Source organism: Cynoglossus semilaevis, chromosome 2, assembly GCF_000523025.1.
Source record: "Cynoglossus semilaevis isolate Cse_v1.0 chromosome 2, Cse_v1.0, whole genome shotgun sequence".
NCBI lineage: Eukaryota > Metazoa > Chordata > Actinopteri > Pleuronectiformes > Cynoglossidae > Cynoglossus > Cynoglossus semilaevis.
The window spans coordinates 17645732-17668225 of NC_024308.1; the positions used below are offsets into that span (position 1 = coordinate 17645732).

Consider the following 22494-nt stretch of genomic DNA (forward strand, 5'->3'; position numbering starts at 1 on the left):
AATGCTGCATATGTCCTGTAGATGGCAGCAGTCCCAAAGTTTGCAAACCTTTTTTTTTTTTTCAAACAAAGCAACGAATTAAAATAAGAAACGTGTTTGTTCCCTCACATTTCCCCTGCTTCTCCTGGTGTTTTTTATCTCAGGTACTTCCCTCACAAATCCAGCTCGTAGTTGCTTACTTCTAAAGTGCATTCCCTCATTAACCGCAAATGTAAACTTGCTGCCAAATGTGTGCCTCACACACAAACGTGGATTCTAAAAAGAACCTGACATGGCAGCGTGAACAGAAGATGCACTGACGAGGCAAGTGAGAGGACGCTGCTCGGTGTAATCTGACACAGTGTGAGATCACAGGAATCTACATAGCGACTGAGTTCCAGTTGGCTGTGCTGGGTTTGAGCCTGAGTCTTGCTGTGCTGCTACTGGCTCTCCTCCCAAAGTTGGCCTCAGCACTGCTGCTCAGGGAGCTGGAGGGGGCTCCGGTCAGTGAGTGCATTGTGGCAAGCTGCCATCTCTCCCTCCACTCAACATACAGCAGCGTGTACACTGACATGTTTACACACACAGCTGTGGGACTGGGGTCGACTTCCCTCCCCCACTCTTCCTCAGAGGTTGACATCCCCTACTCAAACATACTTTAAATGTCTGGAGGTCAACGGTGAAATGGAGGAAGAGCCGGAGTCCCTCATCTCCGCTGCAGTGCAGATTTGAACTTTGATGTGGAAATATACGTAGTCTATGGCTGCAATCCAAGGTCAATCAGTTCTTGTCATCAGGACTATTGGCCAGTGACTAAGACATTTGTTTTTAAGTGCTTTCAAGTAACTGAATGTTTAAGCGTTGCATTCAAATACAAAACAAAAGCTGCCCTTAAATTGCTGTGCCCTCATACCGTCTGTGTACGCTGCTGAGACTGAAATATTTGAAAGTCCTTGCTCTAAATACAAACCTTCTGTATTCATGTTAACAATACAATGTGGTGTAGTAAATTATTTCAGGCAAAAATAACCAAACAGCATGTTGGGATTGAGCCATGTTGTTATCTCCAGCAGCCAGGGACGCTTCCCTGCCCTGATTCCTATGTCACATAGTGCTGTTCTACAGTAAGATTAATGAGAGTCAGTGGAGGTTCTGCTGTCTGTGGCATTTTCTGGAATACAGTCATTTTGTTGAGCTCAGTAATTATAGACAGTTGAAAATACTGTAGTACGAATAACCAGGATTTAAGGTATCAGAAAAATGATTTGTAATTCATTTTTAGTTTTTTCAATCTCTGAAAAAGGCTAGATTAAATATTCCTGCTATAAAATGAAATAAATAAAACCCAAACCAATTAACAGACAAGTGTGTACACTTTCTAAAAAGTCAAGATCTGTATCATGTTATTAATTTAAATTTCTACATTTACACAGGTACAAAACAGGGTCAACTTGAATCCATTTATTTAAATCAACTTAAATTAATATGTTTGTTTAAGAAAGCTTTGTTTAACAGACACATCTTAAACAATCATGTCTCATCATCCGGTGTCTGCTTGCTTTCGTTAGTGTCACATCCACTGCCGTGACCTTCAGTGCCATGTCCAAACCACTGGAGGAGAAGGAGAGGAGAGGATTGTTTCCTCTGCATATTCAGTGATTGTCCTACAAAGTAACGTGAGCCTCATGAGAGACTATTAAGATGCACTCAAGTCAACTGTCATATCATTGTACTTTGTAACATGTTAGAGTAATCTTAGTGTTTAATATAATATTTCTTCTTCCACTTTTGGGTTTTAGGATCGACCTTTTGAAATGTAATCAGGTTACTTTCTCTGGTCCAGATCTCTACACTGGAGCTGAATCATGCAGAGCTTTTATGAGTAAGGATTGCTCGTTTTTTTTGGTTTTTTTAAAATATTTGTTATTTCTAAGCTGACCTTTCCGTGCAGCCACATCCACACACATCCTTCCCTGATGCCTTATTCTTTCTTTCCAGTCCTACACCAGCCACTCTCAAAGCAAGTTGTTGACCAAGTTGTTTGTTACATGCTTGTTTTGCCTTAAGCCTATAATTACAAAAGTGACAAATATGAGAATGACTTCTTGACTTTATACTGAGGTGCTAAATTTGGGTTTAAATGTGCAGTCTGTTTAAAAGTCAACAACATGGACAACATGTGTCTCCCATCCCTACAAATGTGGTTTCTGTCAAAGCTGCTACATAGGAAAACACTCCAAGTGCCCCAGCCTTCTGTCACAGTGGACTGGAGTTGACGATGATGAGGATATGTGTGACTCTACTGTGACTGTAGTTGTCAATGTGCAAGGTAGCTTGTCTGAAAAGATGGTAGAAACTCTTACTTTGCTGCTGTGTATGCTCAAAATCCCTTTTTACTGAACTACTTGTTCAGTTGGAGTATCATGAGTTTGCTGACAAATCAGGGTGTTCCAGTTAACACTGGGTCTACTGTTAGTTTTGGCTCAGCACATTTTCTAGGTTTCCGTGCCTATAGAATAATATTCAAGCTTCCTCTGTTCCTACTTCTTCATGTTGTGCTCAGTTGTTTTACAGTTTCCCTCAGAGGAATGTTGAACAGGCATCATATGGGCCTCACTTTATAAATTAAAACAGACTGTCTGAGGCCGACTGTGATGGTGCCCCTCACACAACACAATACAATGTGATTTGGCACGTATGTATCGTTGCTCCTCTAATGTAAAACTGCTTAACCCCTGCTGTAATTCTGATATGCTCCCTACTAATGCTGTCCATCCCTAATGTCATTTATCCCATTGAGAATCTCTGCCACCTGTCAGTCACCTATATTTTGGCCAGGACTACTATCTTACTACCTACTCTTATACCAAAGAACATGCTGTGAAATCACCATTGTCCATAAAGAGTCATCTCTCAGCCTGTATATGGACATTTCAAACATGAAGGGATTCAACCCATCTGTCACTTGGACAGCACATTTCAGAGATTTTGCCTATTCTTCAGCGCTCTCATTTAATAGTACATTTCTTTCACCCCTGTACTTTACAAACTAACCAGCTGCGCATATCTAAATCTGAACGTTTAGATTTTTAAAAAAGTAGGTATATTTTAGAACGTTTTAAGTGCTTTGCTTTCTGTTTTATTTTTTTCCACAACTGTCTTTAATCTTTTTAATTTAGATTGTATTGCTTTCAAAAATTCCGTTCGTCTAATTTCCTCGTCTTTTTCTAATCGCTGTTTGAACTCTACCTTCTTAAGTAGTGAAGTGAAGAAATATAAATAGCCTATACCGGTGTTAATCCCCCACTCGGCGTGGGACACTTGCTGCTGGCTCGTGCTCACCGCTGGCCCACGTTCCTGTGATCACGATCCTCTGGTGACGTCACGGTCTCTACCATATTTATTCATGCCGGGCAAGATGGCGGCGATACGGACGAGCTGTTATTGGCAGTGGACATAAAAAGGAATTTTATTCAAAAAACAGCACCAAGTCCCATACCTTTTTTTTTATACTCTTCCGGTTTTTGTGTGTTATTCGTGTTACCATCGTGCACGTCATTTGTTTATCATTTAACGCGTTTTTAACGTTTTTGTGTGGGAAAATGTGGAGGTTGTAGCTCGCTGGTTCACCGAGCAGCTGGCTAACAGAGAGCAGTCAATAGCCTGCTAGCTGCTGTCCATCACAGGCGAGCCGCCGTCAGTGGAGGATGGGAGAAAAGCTAGAGCTCAAGCTCAAATCGCCGGTTGGAGCAGAACCCGCTGGCTACCCGTGGCCGTTACCCGTATACGTAAGTATTACGCCTGATGAGGTCAGGCGTCACAGATGTAGATATGTCTATGTTTTGGTCTTTGTTAGCCAGCTCTCTGCTAAAGGTGGCTAACAGAGGGAGCCATGGCACGGTCGTCCTCAGGATCAGGTCACACGAGTTCGAATGCTGACAGTCAGACACACGGTGGTTCACAGCAGAGTAGTAACTGGTCTTATTGCTACTTTTAAAAAACTGTTAAACCTTTTGTCTCTTACAATGTTCTGGAAACGCTGATAATTTAGTCACATCTCTCTGCTGTTGCTTGTTGATTGGTGTCACTAAGTGCACATTCATGCTTATACTATACAACTTCTTATGGTGCTACAGTGTTCGAGAAAGAAACTCGTTTAACATAACACTGATGTTGCCGTGTATCTTCTCATTATTTATGCCAACCAGGAGACTTGCATGCATGCTTATCTCGTGCATGTTGCAACTTCAGTCGGACTATTACATACTTTATTTGCTCTTTAGTAACTTAGCAATGGGCCAGACAAATTAAAAAAGGTTTTGGCATGTATAGATAGCGTGTAAACATAACCATTTCAACCAAGTAAAATAAAAACCAGTGGATACAGCTTTACTACGGGTTGCACTGAATGCCACGCTAGACACTGATCCCTTTTCCATCATAAGGTTGTTTTGAAACGAGCAGCTCCACTAGCACATGCCTGCCAACCCGCATCATTCCAGTCATGTCAGTTGTTTTGTTGGTATCTAATATTGTAGTGTTTTGGTTGTGTCCACATCTTAACAGGGCATAGTTTCATAAAATCCAGACATTAGGAATTAGGTCCTGTTGTTTTGTGTTAAGCCCAATCATCAAGATACTGTAGATGTCAACAAACAAACGATTCAAATTAGATGATGCAGAACTTCTAGGATATTGCAGGACATGATGCTTTTGTGCACTGATATATAGTGGTCTGAAATCTGCTTCTCTGTTCCGCACGTGCTTTTTAACATTTCTAAACACCTGTCTAGCAATCATTAAATCAATAATGGTTGTTTTGTAATAGGAAAACTTCACCCCATGCTGTCATCTAAGTAGTAGAACACTGGTTTATGTCTGCTCTTGACTCATAGGAGTTGAGGGGAAAGGGAAGTGGTTGCAAGCTCTGTGGTGTTAGAAAAGTAAGTTTAAAAACTGAGCATTTCATTTATAGTAATTGTGGTGAGACAGTTGTAGACTGAAAAATGGTTGCATTTCCTAGAAAAGCCTGCATGTGTGGGCATGTTATTTTCTCATTTATGCTTTTAATCTTGTTGAAGCAGAAACCTTAAAACTTGACTTTCTCTTTACACTAGAACGAATGCTAATAACAGGGAAGTCTTGCCCAGCTTCAGCCTCAACCATTCCCCTATGGTTATGAGTATAAACAAGAAACAAAGTATGTCAGGAATTCACTATAGTTTTGACCTTGACAATGGATTCCAAACTAGGACACATACTGAATTAGAAACATCTGATGGTTCCCTTTAAGAAGTCCAGCAATATGGAGCTGGTTAGTGCTGTGCTCTCCTCCTGTTTTTAGAAGGCAAACACTTCCTTTCTTTTCTCCCTTCCTCTCACGTCCATATGGCCATCTCCACAGGAAGGGGGATAGAAGCAACTGCTCTCTTCAGCAAGCCTTTATTAGTAGAATACCGCAAGAAGTGCCTGTATGTGACCCTAAATGTTCTCTACAGTCATCTGCAAGGACCAGATTTAGTCTGTGTTCTCTGCTCGTTGGCAGCAGCAGATGCCTTACCATGTAGATTCATACTCCACTCCCACAGAGCATTAAGATTTCTTATCTTACTCACAGAGCATGAACAAAGTTCCCACTGTTATGCACACAACATAGCTGTTGTGTGTTGCAGTATAGCAAAAGCTGTCAGAGCACACACAGAGCAGTTTTTCCCATTTTTTCAGTTCTCCGCTTCAATCTTACTTTGGCTCGTGTTCCACTTAATGCCTATGTCTGTGCATCTGTAAATGCTTCCATATGAAGAGCACCTCTGGTGCAGCGGGTAGTCCATTTGATATGGGTGCATGACTGAAGTACACACTGGAGTTTTTGGTTTGAGGCATACCATAAGTCATCAAGTTATTGGTTGTTAAGTACTGTACATGTTGTTAAACAACAATACTAATAATAGAAATAAAAATAATGGTAATTGTGTCTCTTATTTGTCCCACAATGGAAAATTTACAGTACGAGTCTTTGCAACCGACATTGGAGGTGCCATTAGGTACTGTACGTGCAACTCAAATGAACATGAATTAAACATAGACACTTTGTATTATAGTAGGAATACAAATCCCCACTGCTGCAGTCTTTAACCTCAAAGAGGCTGCATACCCGGCCAAATACCAGAACTTCCCAGTAGTCAGTCAGAACTGAAGAAGCCCCTTGGATGAGAGGTGAAACGTCTTCAACAAACCTACTCCGTCCAGTTGCCCTCAATGGAACTATTTTTGAGTAAGATGACCTGGATGACAGAACCTACTAGTGAAACACCTGAAAGACAGGCACCCCAACTTGATAAAAATAATTCAAGATGAGTACGTTTCAGTTTACTTTCACTTGTGTTTACTTATACCTAACATGAAAATACGCTCCGCTCGTTATGTTTTTAGAGGCGTACACTTATAGTCGTAGATGTAGACATTATGAGATGCTCTCTAACAGTCTTTCACCTTAGTTTATTTAAACTAAAACTACATTTTTCTGTTACATTATCAGTCTGAGGATGATATTGACCAGGAATACTGGCAGGGTATAGACCACATATCACCAAGGGCTGTAAACTTGATTTTATCATTAATTGCCTTTTCACTCTCTCACCTGTTCAATAAAAACATCCACGCTCAGTTTCTTGATTTAAGCCTCCACAACAGCTGCTTCACTAAATTTAGCTTCTCTGCAGCTTTTACATGAATGATTAATTTTGTGCATTAAGTTGTCTTCCTCAAACAACTTGTTAGAACTAGCATGCAAGAGCTTGTATGCTAATGATTGTCTGCTCAGTGCATGGATGACATCATGTAAAACCTTGCTGCTTTTATCAGTCAGTGTTGCTTTGAATCATTAGCTAACAGCTTATCAACCAATTGTGTTGTACGTTTATGTCACACAGCAACAATGTCTGATAATCCTAACCATAACCTCTCCAAAGAAGACACATTACCTTATAACATAAAAAAAGATGATGGGCATATACACTCTCCCGTTATTGGTGAATAAAACTGCTTTTTAAATGAGTTCAGTAATCGTTTGTAATATTTCAACATAGATGATAGTTATAAAAACACAACTGTTGTGAAACACACAACCTCCAGATACATATTTCCATCTGTCAGTTAGTTGTGAGCATAACGATGTTTCACAAACGATACCGCTGTCTCACAAACTGAACAGGAAGACGACTACCGGTGTGTTGTGTCATATGTGAAGTGACGTGTTGTTGGTCTGTCTGAATTGGCTGTGTAAGTGACACGTCTGCCTCAGTCATTTGTTCTCTTGGGCTGAGTAGAGTAGTGTGGTGTAAAACCCTGACGCCCGATGAAACAGTTTTCAGAGGAGTAGTGCATGCATCATTTGTACCCATAGTGGAGAGAAAGAGGACGCTCTGTTTTCTTTTTTTCTCTCTCCTTGTTATTTATAGACGGTTTATTTTTAGCAGCAGCAGTGTGTCTGTGTTGCTGTGTGCTGCCTTTGTGGGAGCAGGTGACCTCCTCCCTTCAGTAGGATAACTACTCCTCCTGTATCTTGTACATTTCTGAACACAAAGTGTTACCACTCTCCAGCTGTTTTGACAGCTTCTATTAGCAGCCCTGTTCAGTTGGGGTTGTGCTATTACTACATACGAAACTCTGCACTAGTACGAATAGTGGGTGTTGTACTTCTTTATCGTGCATATTTGAGTTTGTGCACAGCAGGTTTGAGCTTGCGCAAACGTCTGCATATAAATGGCGGGCTGTATTGAGCGGGAAGCTGAGAGACAGAGAGCAGTTAGCTGCGGCTGCTGTGGCAGGCCTTAAACAGCTGATAAATACCGGGCTTCTCCTCCTTCCTCCTCCTCCTTCCCCACCCCCTCTGCCTCTGGCCCCTCTCACACTATTTATTTACTAGTTTTCTCACTTTCACTTTCTTACGATTTTCAAACTGAAAATGCTCTCGTCTTATGCACCCCCTCCCTTTTTCCCCTCCACCAGCGGCTCTCCTTGGCTGTGCGCTTAGGAAGGAGACAGAAAGTGGGTCAGTGGGTCAGCTCAGGCAACTGGCTCAGGCTGGCTACACACTAGTTGTAACTTGAGCCCTGTTATTCTCATAGAGCTGCTAAGAACACTCCAGTCCAGATTACTAACTACAGGTTCTCCGGACATCTCCAAAAACCATAATGTTGTTTGTTGATGGGGCTTTGTTCCAAACTAATGAGATGTTGTCTTGATTGAACTAATTAACTGCTGTTACATTTGTCATTACAGTCAAATTCTGTGTATCAGATTAGGAAGAGCAAGTTTGCATTAGACAAACCATACAACCTTTCTTCAAACTTGTTTAGGTTCAGTTGGGGTATGGCTTGGTTTGTTTGTATTCTTCTACTTCAGTTGTTTATGTTCTACCAAATTGTCGCCCACTTGTGTTTGTATTGGATGTAATTCGAGAGGTGCTTAAAGCTTCCTAAGCTTAAAGCAGCTCTAAACACAAATGTTACCAGTCCCAATTATAATCTACTCATTATGTAGGTAGTTCAATTGTGTTTTATTTCTATTTTGGTGTCTTTAAAACCAAGAATAGTTTGTAAAAGTAGAACAGTAACAGGAAATCCATGATTGCAGTCTTTTACTCACAGTGAGATATCGGTACTCAGACTGGGCCACATATTTCCTTAATGTAAACACTGACAACATTGGCTTGTCCCAAATTATCTGTGTTCACCAATGAACAGACCAGTTGCCATAGAGTTTGGGATGTTTAGGTTTTAAATAAATTCATTTTTAGTTCATTTTACCCGCTGTATTTAAGCAGTAATACAGAGATGGAATATCATTAATAAATATACAAACAAACAATCAACACAAACCATAAAGAAAACCATTACCGTAAAAAAAAGAAATCAAAGGCTAAAAACCAAGACTACTGCTTAAATGTAAATACATAATACACAATTTACATCTCTTAACTGTTTCAGCAGCTTTTTTTTTCTTTTATGCAAAAATTGTTTAACTGTAGAGGTTCTGACTTCGTACAAAATGTTTTATAGAGAAGACCAATGAATGGGACATGGCTTTTACATTTTTTTAGGGTGGCTGAAAACAACACTTGTTTAAACCATAGAAAGTAAACATTAATTAATATTGTCTTTATTTGCAATCGCACAGAAAACAGTTGATACTAAGAGTTACTTTTTGTAATTGAATAATCTTTATTATTTCTTTATTATTAGATCTATATTAGATCTACCTTACATTCAGAATCCTTGTCTTATCTGAGGTTAATATAAACAGATTCCTTCAGAAGCACAGGATTCCCTAATATACTGTACAGTAGACTCAGTCAACATTCATACTTGCATTGCAGTTTTTGTGAGTCATAACAGACATCAGTTACTCTGCTGCTACCCACACTGTCATTTATCTTACTGTAAAGTATCCTAGATGTTTTGGGTTTATTAATGAAAAAAAAACCCACAGTAACATTATAACTGTATCTCCTGATGGAGTGCACTATCATTGCCATCACATTGCTCCGGGTGCTGCTCCTCTCCAGATTGTCATCACTGTATGTCTGATGTCTGATTTCAGGACAAACATCATGATGCTGCACATGAAATCATTGAGACCATTCGGTAAGTAATCTCCCCACTCTTTCTGAGTCACCTCAGGTTGTTACCCACAACTGAGGTGATGGTAAGTGACTGAGTCATATACAGGATGAGGTGATGGTTTTGTGTGTGCTGTTGTAGGTGGGTGTGTGAGGAGATTCCAGACCTCAAGCTGGCAATGGAAAACTATGTTCTCATTGACTATGACACAAAGAGGTGAGTTGGCCGTCACATCCAGGAAGCTGAAAAAAATAGTAAGGCTGATGATTTTTTAGGTCATAATAGTAAACTGTATTCTGAATTTACAAGTACATTTTTGTCTTACAATTACAAGATAGATGTTATTCATTTATTTTGTTTGTTATTCTTACAGCTTCGAAAGCATGCAGAGGCTGTGTGACAAGTACAACAGGGCCATTGACAGCATTCATCAGCTAGTAAGTCATTTTCTTTCATTAGAAATCCCACTGTTTCCCTCATACAGAGTTAGGGCTTTCCTTCACAAAAACACTGGTAACATTCTCTCTTATGGTATGTTGGCAGTTTTTCTGTGGTCTTTTAGTTCCTCCTTCCACATCTGTTCTGTACATTGTAGAAGTCTGATTGGGGATCATCACCTAGAAGTTTTGATACCTTTGATACCCTCTTTTACTTTGCATCGTCTGAAGTCTTAATTGAGCACGTCTTGCATCGTGCAATTGTTTTTCTTTTCTGCTACTTCTTTATTTCAAAAGCTAAATCTTATCACACCTGAGACTTCTGTTACCCTGTTATCAAAATGTATTATCAAGTGTCTCCAGGTGAGTCATGTCCCCATTCTTTCACTAAACCAATGAAATTCTGTCACCCACAGTGGAAAGGGACCACCCAGCCTATGAAGCTAAACAAGCGTCCTTCAAATGGGCTGCTGAGACACATTCTACAGCAGGTGTACAACCACTCAGTGACCGACCCAGAGAAGCTGAACAACTATGAGCCCTTCTCGCCTGAGGTGTACGGAGAGACGTCCTTTGACCTGGTGGCTCAGATCATTGACGAGATGGAGATGATGGAAGATGACACCTTTGTTGACCTTGGCAGTGGTTGGTTTTCTTAAATGTTTAGAGTTGTATTAGTTTGATTAGAAACACAATCTCATGCCCTTCTTCATGCAAAGCTCTAATTACTTGTCTTCTTTCACAGGAGTAGGACAAGTGGTGCTGCAGGTTGCAGCAGCAACCAACTGTAAACACTACTATGGTGTAGAGAAAGCAGACATTCCAGCCACCTATGCAGAGGTAACAGCATCCCAGAAGACAATGGTACCACAGCTGTGCTGTGTCAGAAAAGCTCTCCCCCTGCTGTTCTTGGTAAAAGAAATGGTTTGGTGCAGTGCAGTGTCCACTGCAGGCAGTATTTCCACTCTGTGGTGTCTCTGTTTATCAGCCGTCACATTAGTTCTTTTTACTTTTTTTTAACAGCAAACCCATTGTATGAAAAAGGCAAAACCAAACTCTGTCGATACCTGTTACAATGTAATCATGGCTCTGGACTCTGCCACTAACCTATTTTTCCATAAATGGATAAAGCGTCAAAGTCCTGGCAGTAGCCAGTGATTGGGTTTAATGACATTGAAGTCTATAAGCCTTTTTGATTGATGTGTGCAAACGTAATAGTATTGGACTTGTATTGTTGTATAATATAAATATCTAAATTGTATTTTTACTTTTGGTGTCATTGGTTTCAGACCATGGATAAAGAATTTAAGAAATGGATGAAATGGTATGGAAAAAAACACGGAGAGTACACAGTAAGTAGCCCTAAGAAACTGGCATTTACTGCGGCCAAGGGGGGATTTTCTATGTTCAGCATATTAGATATCACATGTATCTGCTCTGGAATTTAAAGTGTATGTTTTCGTTTTAGCTTGAAAGGGGGGATTTTCTCTCTGAAGAATGGAAAGAAAGGATCGCCAATACAAGGTGGTGTAACAAGCAGTGACTGCCTGAATTTTTGTTTTACGATAGGACCAGAGAAATTGACCAGTGGTAAACCTTTTAAGGTGACTGCCTGTGCCCGACACTAAATGACTTTGTCCTACATACAGGTCATTAAGTGTAATACAGCATATCAAAAGAAAATTTGTAATTCAAATATTTTTACTGTGTCCACATTGTCATTCAAATTGTGAATGTTTCTTGACAACTGTATCTGAATTTGTCTGTCTCTCTATTTTCCAGTATTATTTTTGTGAATAACTTTGCATTTGGTCCAGAGGTAGATCACCAGCTGAAGGAACGTTTTGCTAACATGAAGGAAGGTGAGCAGTAACACGCAGCCTTTTTACTCACACTGTCTACCTAGAAGTTAAGGTTTTTAATGATTTCGTTCATGTTGGTTTTCTCTTTTATTTTTCAGGTGGAAAAATTGTGTCCTCCAAACCTTTTGCACCTTTAAATTTTAGAATTAACAGTCGAAACTTGAGTGGTAAATTTAATCTTTTCTATTACTGAATATTTTTATGTTCAAGCTGTTTCAGTTTTTTTTTTTAAATGATGTGTGATGATGTTTTTGTATTTCATGCAGACATTGGCACAATAATGCGTGTGGTGGAGCTTTCTCCACTGAGGGGCTCTGTGTCCTGGACGGGAAAACCTGTTTCCTACTACCTGCATACCATAGACCGCACCATAGTAAGCTGTGAAACTTCATCACTGTTTCCGTAACTGGTGATTAGAGGAGAAGCCAAGTGCAGAGAGTGGAATGTCTTCCAGAGGAAGTCTTGGGAAACACAACAATAGAACACTAAATGGCGGCCGGAGTGGTACAAACAAATTATACATTAGACACTTAACAGAGGCCTCAGCTCTAGAGACAGGCTGACATAACAACGTTATTATCCTAATGAGCAGTCAGTCTCAGGAGAAGGGAATCTGAGAAGAGAAGAACACACAGGGTTAGATGAGGTAACACTGGGCTGTTTATGTGTCCGTGCATCGGCTTATGTCACTATGACATTTTGTTAATGTGAAACATCGCAGCCTCTGGCTTTATGACATATTCTTCTTTTAACGGTTTCACCCACTATCACTTTAGTAGTTTTCCCTGGTAAGTTGTATTTTATTTTTTATTATATATTTTTTTATTATATATGTTTAATTCCCCACCTAATGTAAATACGGGATTTATTATTTTGAGTGCACATGAGTTCTGTTTGGGTTTCTACTGAATGGCATCACTTTCGTTAAATCTGAACTGTAGCTCTTCTCTTCATTTAAACAGTTCACTCTTGTTCTTGTTGTTTTTTTAAACCCTTTTGGACATATAATTGTAGTCAGAGCAAAAAAATCACAATGTATCAACAGTTTAAAATACACAGGTGAAGCTAGAGGATATCACAGGCTACTTTTGTTTAGCAGTGTGGAATGTTATTTATTTTCTAAAAACCAAATGTTGTTCTTTTTTTCAGCTTGAAAACTATTTTGCTAGTCTAAAAAATCCTAAACTCAGGGTAAGTGATGTTTTTCCTGTGTTTTGACAGTGTCCCTGTCGTTAATGGATCTCAAAAGAACTCAAATGTTTTAATGTTCTTGTCAGGAGGAGCAAGAGGCAGCTAGACGGCGTTCACAAAAGGACACAAAGGACAGTAAAAGCAATAATACCACACCAACTAAACCGAAAGAACAAAACAAGGTTGGTCCTCCAGAGAGCTATTATTCTTAAAATGGGATGCATTTTTCGTTGTTGCTTTGGGTGCATTTAATGTCCATGCATTCTACAGCAGGACTCCTGTGGTGAGGAGGAACGTCTTAGTTTGGTGACTGTGGTCAAGCCAACTTCCAAACCCAGGAAAACCCGACTCTTGTCCAAAGGTCGGAAGTTAAACAACAAAAAACGTGGCCGGCCCAAAAAGGCTGCCCCAGCTGCTGAGAAGAAAAACAAGAAGAATCAGAGTGCGCTGGACTTGCTGCACGCCAAGACCCTTTCTGCAGCACCTCCTCAGGGTGAGAGCACACACATGTGTAGCTACAAGAAAACTGTAGGAATGAACACTGGCCATATTCCTGCCCTATTGAACTTGTTTTGAACTGTGGTTGGAATTATAAAGAGTTAAATTCAGATAATGCTATTTTTATAAAGATGACTAATCCAGGGATGACAGTGAAGATTCCCATTGTTTATCTGTGTGTACTCTATTTGTTCCAAGTTATTTTAAACCAGAGGGGTTTGTTTTATAAAGAGATAAACATTTAAAAAAAATGGGATTATCAGCAAAGTCTAGATAACATGCCCTGGGACAGTGGGTTGAATAAGAGATGTTCTATGGGGATAAGTGTGCTTAAGGGGATTTGAAATAGTCTTATGTGTAGGTAATGAAAGAAGTGTGTTTCAGGGACTGAGTACTTATTAAAGAACATGAACCATCCACCAACAGTGGAGCATATTCCTGTAAAGGTCTTGTACCTAAATATCTTGTCAAAATTGGAGCCTCAAGACGACACAATATGCAGGACTGCAAACGAAGTATTCTGAGCCGAGCTGCAGTACAGTCCCCACTGAACTATTGGGTTACAAATACATTATAACTGATTTTAGGAGTCAAACAATAATAATAATAATACATATTGAAAGCGTAATCGAAGAAGGTTATTGGCCCAATGTAGTAAACACTATAATCTCAACCTGTCTCTTATAACGTTAATGTAAGTTTATGTAATGTTAACATGCACTTTGTCTGTGTGTACAGATGCTTACCGGCCAACTCAGAGTCCATTCTACCAGCTACCTCCCAAGGTCCAGCACTATCCCTTCAGTCAACTGCTGCTGGGTCCGACTCCACCTGGTCTGCAACAACTACTAGGTGAGCTGATGGAGGTTCATCCTGGGTTGTTCTCCACACACTTGCACAATGTCTGCACGGTCTGAAGTTATCTCTTGTAGTCGATAAACACATTCAATTCCAGTCCAAAGTTTTAGTCTGTCAGCCGTAAAGCCTATCCTAACTGAATATTGCTATAAAAACCAGGTAATGGACTCCAGCTTTTATTTTTCTGTGTTTTCGCAGATAACATCAAAATTCAATACCTCCAGTTCATGGGATACATGAAGACTCCTCAGTATCGGTCCAACGTTCAGCAGCTTTTGGAACAGGAGAAGGTATATAATGATGAAATTCCATACATGCGAAATTCTTCTGGCAGAGTGTTGCATTTCCTGCAGCTGTAACCTTGTTCACCTGTTTGTTTCTAGCAAAAACACAGGCACCTGTCAGGGCAGGCAGAGCAGCTTCTCTCTGACTGTGAATCTCACAAGGACAGGATCAAAGGTCTTTTTCAGACTAAACTTGATGAGGTAGGAGGAGCTTCACCAATACTCCAAATTATGTTTACCACATCACTTCTGTAAACACTTACTTTCAATAGATAGTGTTTTTACTGTCACATGCACACTTAGTGCTATGTGGGGTGAATTTTCTCTTTTGTTCCCACATCTATATTGCAGACAGAAAAAGATAAGTGAAGAGATTTTCTATTCCATTTATGTCTGTGAACTACCCTGAGTAAAAGAAGAGACGTGAACAATTTGTGAATAAATATATTCATGATTGTTTGTCAATTTGAAAATGGGTGTCTTTGATGCTGTGAGTCGGTGTTGTGCAGTATTATTGAAGGTCTGTTGAGCTTGAGTTCACATATGATGGAAAGCTATTCAAAGGCCTTTAACATTGAAATCCAAAAACAACTGGATGTAACCAAGAGAATGTAAACAACACCACGTTGTCCCAGGTGTCCCTCTAGCTAATGCATAGCAACTTTTTTTTTTTAACCAGCTGGGTGTGAAAGCTTTGACCGTGGAGGATCTGCTGCAGGCCCAAAAAGAGATTTCAGCTCACAATCGTCAGCTCAAAGAGCAGACTAAACAACTGGAGAGAGACATGGCCTTGCTGAGAGATCACAGCCTGCTGTTGGTAAGTCAGCAAAACACACGAGACCCTTTTCAGACCTGATATTTACATCTTTTCAGTCAGATACAGTGTCAGGTCTGCTGTTCACAAGTCATTAATGTCTGAATGTAACATTGGAGTATAAATACATTACATACAGCATAGAGATATGATAAAGAAATCATAAGATAGATTTTTTTTTTACTGTGCATACTCTGTGCTCTCAGTCCCTGATTTTACAGTGTGTTTATCATTTTCTAAAAGGTGCTTGAGATTACATTCATCAGAATAATTGTACTATATTAAATCTTAACGAGTTTGTCTTGCATTCTTGTTGCATGTTTAATTTCTCCAGTTGAAGTCTCGATGTGAGGAGCTGAAGCTGGATTGGGGTTCTCTCTGTTTGGATAATCTGTTGAAGGAGAAGGATGCTCTACGCAGACAAATCTCTGAGAAGCAGAGACACTGCTTAGAGCTGCAGGTAAACAGTGAATGACTACAGTTCCTGAAAAACCATCAGTATCCTGTGACAATGTTAAAGTCACAAATTCATCACTTAATTCCATTTATTTTTATGCTGAATGTCTGTTCTCGTTTGTAACGGCTCCCCCTGGTGTCCGTTTTTAGATCAGCATTGTGGAGCTAGAGAAAAGTCAAAGGCAGCATGAGTTGCTTCAGCTCAAGTCCTACAGTCCCTGTGATGGCTCCCCATACAGAAAGAACCTCGACTCCCGCTCCTCTGCAGACATGGACTCTTCCAAGCTCGGTCTGTCCTCAGCCCCGGTCCTTAATGGCATCAGTCCAGAGCTTTCATTAAATGGTACAGGTTCACCATGTTTTGATCGGGTCACCACCAAGGCTGAGCTTATTTCTCGCTACCTGCCCATCTCTCCTGACCATGAGACCCTTCCTGCTACCCCTGAGACTCGGCAGAGGCAGCAAATCTCTTCTCACATGCTTCCTGACTACACACGGTTCTCCCCCGCAAAAATTGCTCTACGTAGGCACCTTAACCAGGATCCCACCGCCTCATCTCATTTTCGGGGTCCAGGACTGACCACTCAAAGGTTTGTAGGCATCAAATGGGTTTATTCGTGCAGCCTTTCAGCTAAAGTTAACGCCTTCATCTTTTTAATACCATAGGGATAATGGAGGAGTTAATTCTCTACTTGGAGCCAAACAGAATTGCCTCTCTCCCAACACAGCTGATTCACAGAAATGTTCAGAAAGGGTATGTATTAGTCGTTTTTCTTCTTACCACTTGTAAAATCTCTTTCAACTTTCTTGAATAATTTGTTGTTGTTTTTTACTCTTTTAAAAGAGTGGTAAAGAGAGAAGTCCATCTGTTCAGGGCGACAATAGTATTACTAGTCTGCCAATAAGCATTCCCTTGAGCACTGTCCACCCCAGTAAACTACCGGTCAGCATCCCACTGGCCAGCGTGGTGCTACCTAATCGAGCTGAGAAACTGGTAAGCAACCTCTCAGTGGTATTGATTTTTTTTGTTTTTTAAGTGTTTTGTGATTTTGCTATGACTGTCCTGGGTATTTTATCATCCTTACTCTGTGATTGTGCAAATATAGTACAGTTATGCATTTTGTGTTTTTTTAGTGTTATTATTCTGAGATCAATCACTTAACATACTGAAATCGTCTATATGTTCATAATTTCAGAGGAGCACTCCTAGTCCCGTCTCTCAGACAGGCCAGACCAATGGTACTACATCTTACTATTCATAGTTTACACTCTTTTAATTGTAAAAGATCAAATTCTACTTTATCTGTTAATACAAGCATTCTGTGTTAAATGTCAACATTACATTCACTGACAGTGATTTTGGTTTGTTGTCTGCTTAGGATACTTGTCCAACTCGGGGCTAATGAATGGGGTTCTCCACCCTGAGGACCATAATGGTGCTTCTTCATCACCTCTTCCACACAACAACACTTCAATGAGTGGACCATCAGTTCGTGGAGGTTCCATTCAGAGCCCGCCTCTCAGTACCGGAGGGGTGCTTCAGTATGCAGACGGACCACCAAGAATTCTTCCAGAGGATGGACAAGACCGCCCTGTGGGTGAATGTGACAATGACCCTCAAGACGGTGAAATGGGGAGAAGAATCTTCTTCTCATCGTCCTCCTCGTCCTCCTCCTCGTCTTCCTCTTCGTCGGGCAGTGGAGGCAGCTCAGCTGGAGGATCGCGCCTTCACCATCACACTGGCAACTCAGCCAAGCAGGGATACCACAGTAACCATGGAAACCACCACCACCACCACCACCACCACCACCACCACCACCACCACCACCACCACCACCACCACCACCACCACCATCATCACCAGTCCCCCGGCACACAGCACCCACACACGCCAACACACACTTCATCATCACATACCTCACACGTCCTTGGCTCCCAAGATGGGCGCAAGAGGGGAAGAAGGAAACGCAGCTCAGCAGGGGCTGTTGCAGCCAACAGCTCTCCAAAGAGGAGGTCATTTCCTGGGCTCAGCTCCACCAACCACTCCTCAGGATCACCACTCAACATTAACTCTATGGTGAGACAACACCAGTATCTGCATGTATGTTCCTCCAGTGCCTTTCTGGGTCCATATTGTACAAACCTTGTTTGACAGACTTTCGACTTCCCCCAATTATGTCTAACCATTACCTTGTGGTGTTTAGGTGAACAACATCAACCAGCCTTTGGAGATCTCAGCTATCTCCTCACCAGAACAATCTAGTCGTAGCCCATGTGGTCCTGATCTGGATCAGCCTCCTATCTTAAAGAGAGAGCGCCCGTTGGAGCTCAATGGAACAGGTCGTTACTCCTCAGCCCCCAGTTCTGATGAAGAGGACTCGGGATACCCCGCTGACAGCTCTAGTTCACGGTAAGAACACTACAACTCTCCTCTTCTTTTCAAACTAGAAAGTTGTTAGGTTATTACATTTCCAAGACCTCCGGTTTCAAGGTGATTCACACCTCTGTTTTTTGTATTTAGAATTGAAAGAAAAATTGCCACTATATCCTTGGAAAGCAGAGATGGGCCTGGTAGATTAGGAGATGGTGAAAGAGGTAAGATAATATTTTGCTGTAGAACAAAAAAATGTAACTTTTTTTACTTCTGCTCCTAAATATTCAGATCTGTTTCTACCCCCCAGGTAGAAAATCTGGAAGCAGCAGTGGAAACAGCACAGCTAGTGAGGCATGCTCTTCGTCCTCCACCAGCAAATGGAAAGCTACCTTTTCACCTATTTCTGACCCTAAGCAACCCAACTCCGATCTGAGACAGGTCGGCTCTCCTTTCGGCATGGGGGGGTCAAGCCGAGGGACGGACTCAGACTCTGACCACAAACAGCAGCAGCACGTGAGAAGAGGAAGTGATGGAGAGTCATCGAGCTACATCACCCCAAACCCCTTCCTCAGTCAGGAGATGATGGCCCGAGGTGGTGGCAGCAGCGGTGGTGCTGGAGCTCAGGGAAGCAGCAACAGCAGCTCCGACCAGCGCCAGTCCCATCAGAAGCAGAAGATGACACGGGACTGGGATCTGAAGACCAGCAGTCAGAACCTCTTCATCTCTGCTGCTGCTAGCAGCGGAGTGGGGATTCTGAGTGGGAAGGTCGGGGCCAGTCCTGTAGCAGTTTCATCAAGCACAGGCTCTTCTGTGGGACAGTACTTGGGCTCTCAATTCCCACTGGGAGGGACGTCCGTCTTACAGCCCCTTTTTGGAACCCAAACAGGAGGACCCTCTGTGACCAGCACCTCAAGGCTGGTCAACGGTCACTCCGCTCTGGGAAGCTTCTCCAATGCTGGTCTGGCAGGTGGGGCAGCCGGAGGTAAGCACCGCTGACTGAGTCATCATGTTGTAACTGTTGTGTCAAACAGTCAGAGTTAGCTTATAGATGTTACCCTGGGGCTATCAGCTTAACCAATCCTAGTCTGCAGGCCTCATTTATACAGTGTTAGGCCTGAGGTAAGTAAAGGGCCATCGCTGTTGTTGCATTTTTGTCAGTCTGTCAGTTTTAATGACTGTCTCTCCCTTTGCCACGCTTTGACATGGACTGGCTGCTTCAGTGCTGCAGTTGGAAACACCCCTGGAAAATGTTGTGTGATATTTATTTAGATGCTAAATGTAATGCTTTATTTTTCTAATCTAATTGTTAATCAGAAATGCCAACAGTTTTACTAAATATCAAATTATTCAGGGACATTTTCTGTGGGTGTATCTGTTGAAGTTGAATGTCAGAGTCAGTTCACCTGTGAACCTTCACACCAGTAAAACCCTGACTCTTGTCCTACATTGGCTGATGGATGGAAGTTCTGACCACACTGAAGGTGGACTGACTCTGTTTTGCATTTTGTGTGCTTGTCTACGACTTGCTTGGCGCTTATGCACAACCTGGCTCAGTCCTTGCTTCTCTCTCTGTCCCTCTCCTTCTCGCTCTCTTTGCTTCTGTTATCTGCCCTCCACTCTCTACTCTCTCGTCCCCGCCCCTTCCTCCATTTTCTGCTGTTATAATTTGCAGGTATATTTCACCACGTGGTCGCCTCAGGGTCCTCCCATCAGTTTGGGGCAACATTGCCAGCTCCGGGAGGCCTCAGTTCTCTCCTCAGTCTCTCCTCCTCCTCCTCCTCTTCTACTTCCTCCCAAACTCAGCAGCACACCTCCTCCCAGCCAGCCTCCACACGCCTGGCTTCCGTGTCCTCTTCTCTCCCACTCTCCCAGGCTCAGCACAGCCGCACCCAGACGGTCCTGCACAGCGCCTCTCCTCCAACTCTCTCCTTGCCCCCTCCTCCCCCTCTGCACAGTGCTCCCTCCACCACAGCAGCCACACATCCTGACACCCCATCATCCACCCGATCAGACTCCCTCCATTCCTCTCGTCAGTCTAATTTCTCTCACCATCAGCAGAGGGCGCAGTCATCTGTCTCACTCACCAACTCCACCTCTGCCTCCTCCTCTGCTTCTGTGTGCGCTGCTGCTACCTCTTCCTCCTCTATGTCAGCCGCCTCCTCTTCTCGTCCGTTTGCAGTGCACTACTCTCCTCGTATGCCCCCTCCTCCACCCGTTACCAGCCCAGGTGGCGGTGGGAGCATGTGGAGGACTCCTGGCATGCATGCCTCCTACATCACCTCCCAGCTCCCCAGTTCCAGACCTAGATAGGGTTTGCCTGAGGGGTTGGAGGATGGTGTGGGAGAGGGTATGTACAAGGGCAATCAGAAGGTGGACAGAGGGAGGGAGAGAAATAGAGAGAGTCTGGTAGGGAGTGAGAGAGAGACTGTTTTCTCTGTGCTCTTATGAGCTGTTGTTCTGTTTAAACAAGGTAAGAGTTTCTTATTTTAACTATTAGAACCCTGCTGTCATTAAGACGCACTTTGACCTTTGAGTGAATCCATTCATAAGTCTATTCTTTCTCTGTACTTTTCCAGGTAACTGACGATAACTACCTCAACATGAAATAAACTATGCAAACGTCCGGATGTGGACCAAGGCACTGTCCTCTGTCACTGGTGCTTCAAATGTCTGCACTTTCCAACTGCCTCCAGGACCGGCCTCTGTACTGAGATCTCACACAGACACACACACACACCCACACCCACACACAAGTAGTACCGGCCATTCTTATGTAAAGAGCGTTGTTAAATAATAATGTTTGATGGTTTTTACATAAAGCAGAACAGTTCTGGCTGCTGCCCAGCACTGAGTGAACTGCAGTCTACTTTAATATTAAGGTGCTCAATAGTGTGATAGTTTATTACTTGTTTTGGTCAATATTACAGCAACTGATTTTCTGTCAAATAATCATTTAAAAGGTAAATGTTTTACAACAACAGTCCGACCTTCTTTGCTGAATTTCATCAGCTGTCACCAAACCTCCTGGTCTGATGTCATGTGACTTCTCTCAACGTACATGTCTCTAATTGCCTGTTTATTTACTAGAATTCAGTTTTGGTTGCAGCATATGAAATGAGGAACCTAATCATCTATTTCCACACTGTATACTAATGTTATTGAGGCTCATGTTGCAAAAAACAAACATGTCAGCATTGGCACCCCACTAACATTTTAGTAATTATTATATTTTTAGACAATTAAAGATGAAAAAAAAAACCTGATTTGATTTGGCACTGCTGCAGAGTTCTCTCAAAGTGTCAGTGCCAGTCTTTCTGTCTGGTGGATGGAGGTTCATGCTGATTCCAAAGGCTGAGGTTTTTTGTAGACTCTGAAGTGATTATAAATGTGATGTTAATGTGAATGGTTGGCTCTTTACCCAGAAACAGAATCCATTAAAACATCTGTGCGCTCCTTTATACAGAAATTAAAATATAAAAGTAAAATATGCAGCAGATCCCCTCTCCTTCCTTCAGGGGGAGCAATAAACAAAGTTTGACTGTTGTGGAGTGTGCTGCTACAATTGTTTTGTTTTGCCTTTTTTTTTTTTGATAAATTAAATCTTGTTTCAAAAGTCTCCCACAAAAAACAACAAGTAATTAATTTTGCTTTGAGGAGTTACCTTTTCTATGCTGCCCACAACAGACCAGTATGTGATCATGAAAGACAAGCTGAAGTGATACTGCCCTCAGCTGGCTACTACAGCACTGTGCACCTGTACACTTCAAGTTGCACTGCAAAAATCAAAATCAAAATGCAAAGTATTTTGTTGCATTAACATCACATTCAAACGTTTTTTCACTATGACTTTCATCAAATAACTTTGAAATTGTATTCTGCAACACAGAACTGGAAACACTTCCAGGGTATCAGTACTGCAGAAGTAAAACCTTATCAGTAAAAGTACATGGCCCAGTCATGGTGCTCGATGTTTGTGTGTGTTCTTAGCCACTCTTCTGCAGAAACACTCTCAGTATCAGGGGGAATGTGCCTGCGTTTAGTTAAGTGAAGCTTATCCAGGTGTAAAAAAAACAAAAAAAACAGGAGGTTTTATATTTATGAACTTTTTCTCCTGACAT

The 22494-nt window shown here is 41.7% G+C and overlaps 1 protein-coding gene across 4 annotated transcripts; it reads left to right on the forward strand.

The window, feature by feature from the left end:
* Positions 1 to 3169: 3169 nt before the first annotated feature.
* dot1l (DOT1-like histone H3K79 methyltransferase) lies at positions 3170 to 21544 on the forward strand. 4 transcript variants are annotated; one of them, XM_025063780.1, is made up of 29 exons: positions 3170 to 3767; positions 9583 to 9626; positions 9744 to 9818; positions 9976 to 10039; positions 10456 to 10684; positions 10785 to 10879; positions 11329 to 11391; positions 11508 to 11563; positions 11822 to 11901; positions 12000 to 12068; positions 12168 to 12274; positions 13051 to 13092; positions 13179 to 13274; positions 13363 to 13585; positions 14329 to 14442; positions 14647 to 14738; positions 14832 to 14933; positions 15412 to 15549; positions 15881 to 16006; positions 16153 to 16592; positions 16669 to 16756; positions 16847 to 16996; positions 17199 to 17241; positions 17382 to 17783; positions 17829 to 18103; positions 18207 to 18412; positions 18524 to 18597; positions 18684 to 19358; positions 20049 to 21544. In XM_025063780.1, the coding sequence occupies exons 1-29, from the start codon at positions 3687 to 3689 to the stop codon at positions 20684 to 20686; spliced, it is 4887 nt and encodes a 1628-aa protein (XP_024919548.1). In that variant the 5' UTR covers positions 3170 to 3686; the 3' UTR covers positions 20687 to 21544. The 4 variants fall into 4 exon arrangements, 3 of the variants coding, with proteins under 3 accessions (XP_024919548.1, XP_024919541.1, XP_024919550.1); XR_003052172.1 differs by having other exon boundaries at positions 3311 to 3767; positions 17382 to 18079; positions 20049 to 20846; positions 20953 to 21544; XM_025063773.1 differs by having other exon boundaries at positions 3311 to 3767; positions 17382 to 18079.
* The last annotated feature ends 950 nt before the right edge of the window (positions 21545 to 22494 follow it).